Here is a 3,805-nt window from a genome sequence, read left to right as displayed (position 1 = left end):
CACACACAAACAAACAACAACAACAAACGGTTTGTTTTAAAAAAAAAAAAAAAAAACCCTGCTGGTAAAAATGAAATTATTTATAAAAATAAAACCGCCGTAAGAGAGAAAGGGGGAGAGAGAGAGAGAGGGGTGGGGAGGGAGGGAGGGAGGGGAAACAAAAAATTCACTTTCAACGGCTGTGTAATGACTTTAATAAAAGTCGTCTGCCCCACCCAGTGAATTTTTTTTTTTTTTTCAATAAACACAAACAAACACAAACACAAACACTCACAACAACCATCGTCGATACATTGTATTGACTAAGTGGTTATTTTAATGGTGATCATCCAAAAAAAAAAAAAAATTATATGGTTCATATGATTCTGAGAAATGATTAACACGACCAGACAAACACGTATACGCGCACGCACGCACGCACCCCGCACACGCACGCACCCACAAAACTCTTCCAATTTTCCGTTAAAAAAAAATTTCCTTTAAAATTATAACCTTGTTCGCCATCGCCAAATTTTTTTTGTATTTTCTAACGATTAAAAAATTATTATTATTATTATTATTATCAATAAGAAAACAAACGAACGAACAAACAAACAAAAAACCACACACAATTTGCGATTAGGTGAATTTGTATGCAAGCGACCGATTACAACAAACAAACAACAACCAAAAAAACAATAATTTTTTTTTCTTTAGTTAATTTTAAATTGAATTTTAAAAATCATTTAAATTTCTTCTGCTTTTTTACTTGAACAAAAAAAAAAAAAAAAGGCGTTAATGATGATGATGATGATAATAATAATAATAAAGCCTAATTAATTTAATTTGTTTTTGTAATTTGTCGCGTAATCAATACAAACGTTATCAGTGACAACAACAACAACAACAAACGAATTAAAATCCAATTTTTTTTTTTTTTTTTTTTTTTTTTTCTATTAGAAATGATATCGATGATGATGATGATGATGATTATGATAAATGATTTTCTTGATTTAATTTTAATAATAACAAATGTTTTTTTTTTCGTTTGTAGTAACAAACAAACAAACAAACAAACAAACGAACGAACAAACGAAAAAAATTTTTTATTATTTATTTTATCTCCTCCTTGACTATAACATTACCTACCCCACAGATTGTGTTGAAAACTGGGATGAATGACTAATCCCAACATAAAATTCAAAACTAATAATAATAATAATAATAATAATAATAATAATAATAATAATAATAATAATATTAATAATAATAAAATTTTGTATTTTATTGTTTTTTTTTTTTTTTTGTAACCGTTTATCAGTCACATTTTATTTGTTTTAAAAAAAAAAGTTTTGCTACTCATTCTAATTATGGAATTGAAAATTTATTTTTAAAATATACAAAATCAAAATTTTTTAAGATAATATCGATGATAATAAGTTTTTTTTAATAATGTTAATTACCACCGCCCCCCTTTTTCCATACCCCTCCCCACAAAAATAAACTGTAAACTGTTTGTATGAGCATGTGAAAAAATTATATTCGAATGATGAGCGATAAAAAATTTTTTATCGAATGCTATTGTTAATGTAACACAAAAAATTGTCATCGTTATATATATATTTTTCATTCACACATAAAAATTTCGATTCAAACAATGGAAAAATATTTAAATAGAAAGAAAATATTTGATTCTATTTAATTAAATTAATGTAAAATTTATCATCATTATTTTAAACTCATCAAAAAAATTCATTCAATTAAATTTTACTGTCAATTGTGAGAATTTATCGATTCTTAAACGATATCGATTCGAATTAATCGAAATGATTTCATGTATAACTAAAACAATGCAAACGATTAATTTTAGCAAAATTTTACTTCATATTATAATATTATATGGTTTGTATAATGTTTTTGTAAATTACTTATCTTTTTTTCTTTTAAACAAAAATATTAGCAATTAATTTGTATGTAAAAATATAAATTTCAAAAAAAATATTTATCGAGTAAAATGATTAATCAGCAATTACTCATTTTTCACATTAATATTTTTTTATTTACATTTTTATTTATTTAATTCATTATTTGAAAATGTGTTTTATAAAAACATTGATAATAATAATAAATAAATAAATGTGTTGATATTGTTTTAAAAAAAAAAAAAAAATTATGATATTCTAATTAAAACAACCAGTTCGATTGTTCATCTCTACTAAATTTGATTTTTTTATTAAAATTTATTTTCTCAACTTGAAAATATTATCGAATAGTAAATGAAAAAACATGTTTTAAATTTTTTTTTTTTTCCCAACTGTGAAAATAGTAAAATAGAAAAATATTATATTTTATTTCGAAAACGGTAATTTATTGAAAACAAGTTTAAAAATTTATATTCTTTGGGGGCACTTCTCTTATGAGGTCAGGTGAAAATTAAATGATTTATATTACTAAATATTTATCGTAATTTTCGTTTGATTTATAAATAAAATAAAAATATTTATGATAAAAATTAATATTCTTATGCGATATTTAATTTTAAGTATAAATAAATAACCGAATGTAAAGCAAAAAAAAAAAAAAAAAAAAATTATCAAAATAACGTACCTTTATGATAATGAACCAAATAATATCTGAACCTATTTTTAACGTTTAAATTTCCGTTTTACTATTAAATTATAACGTAAATCATTTTATGGCACCGTAAAAAAATGTGAAAAAACGTTAAAAACGAACTAAATTAAAAAATTATGGAATGTACTGTGTGTAAATTATTTGTCTTTTTTTATAAAATCACTTTCTTACAATAAACAAGATTTAATCGTGTCATAAGATAATTGCTGAAATAGATTAATAATTTTTCGTGTCAGCAGATATGTAAAATATGTTCGATTATATTTTATTTAAATTAATGTTTTTTTTTTTCCTTTTTCATTTATTAATTTAAATATATTCAATTAAAATTATGTAATTTATTATAAATTTTTTAAAAAAATTTCTCTCTCGTCAATTAAATATTATCCTAATGCAAATAATTTTGACCTTTGGTTTGAAAAGAAAAAAAAAAAACCAATTAAGCAATTTAAGACTTCAGAATTATTTTATTTAATTTATAATTTATTTATACGCAGAATATCATTCATTAATTGAATTATCCTGGTGTGACTTTATTATCAATTAGTATAAAATTAAAAAAAAATTATATGGCTAAGTAACGCAATACAATTAGAAAGCCATACTTATTAGAGCATTTATAAGATAAATATAATTATTATTAATCTTCGGATTTTTCCGGTGGTGGACCACACGGCTGAAGCATTCTTTCCATTAAATTAAACTTAACTCTCGCTTTAGATTCGTTTTCTGATATTGCGAAAAAATTTAATAAATCATAATGTCCCATGTAAGATGCCGAACTATCTCTATGTTGATTTACTAACCATTCAAATTTTGTAGTATCTGCATGACCTGTTCCAATATATTTCGATTGAAGATGTTCCAATTGACTGTGAATATTATACCTGTCACCCATGATTATTATAATATATACAAATATCAGTTTTGACGAATAAAATGCATCAACCTGAAATTACCCAGTACACCAAAATGAAATATTACTTTTTGTATTTATAAGAATTCTCTTAAACAAACACATACATATAAATTTTATCAAAATTTATTAACGTTTTTACCTTATTTTAATTTAATAATACATAAAAATGCAACTTTTTATTTATTTATTAACTTATCAACTATAAGTATCTCGTCATTAATTAACTTACTAAACGATCGAAAATTTAATTAATTCCAATTAATAATAAATAAA

General features: G+C 22.7%; 1 protein-coding gene across 1 annotated transcript; it reads right to left on the bottom strand.

Moving 5' to 3' along the window:
• Positions 1-3,253: 3,253 nt before the first annotated feature.
• On the bottom strand, positions 3,254-3,511 carry Phum_PHUM551920 (uncharacterized protein; the record flags this gene model as incomplete). Its single annotated transcript, XM_002431815.1, has 1 exon — positions 3,254-3,511. The coding sequence occupies one exon, from the start codon at positions 3,509-3,511 to the stop codon at positions 3,254-3,256; it is 258 nt and encodes an 85-aa protein (XP_002431860.1).
• Between the last annotated feature and the right edge of the window lie 294 nt (positions 3,512-3,805).

The sequence above is a fragment of the Pediculus humanus genome, genomic scaffold, assembly GCF_000006295.1.
Source record: "Pediculus humanus corporis 1103172108294 genomic scaffold, whole genome shotgun sequence".
Lineage (NCBI taxonomy): Eukaryota > Metazoa > Arthropoda > Insecta > Psocodea > Pediculidae > Pediculus > Pediculus humanus.
This window is presented reverse-complemented; position numbering and strand designations above follow the sequence as displayed.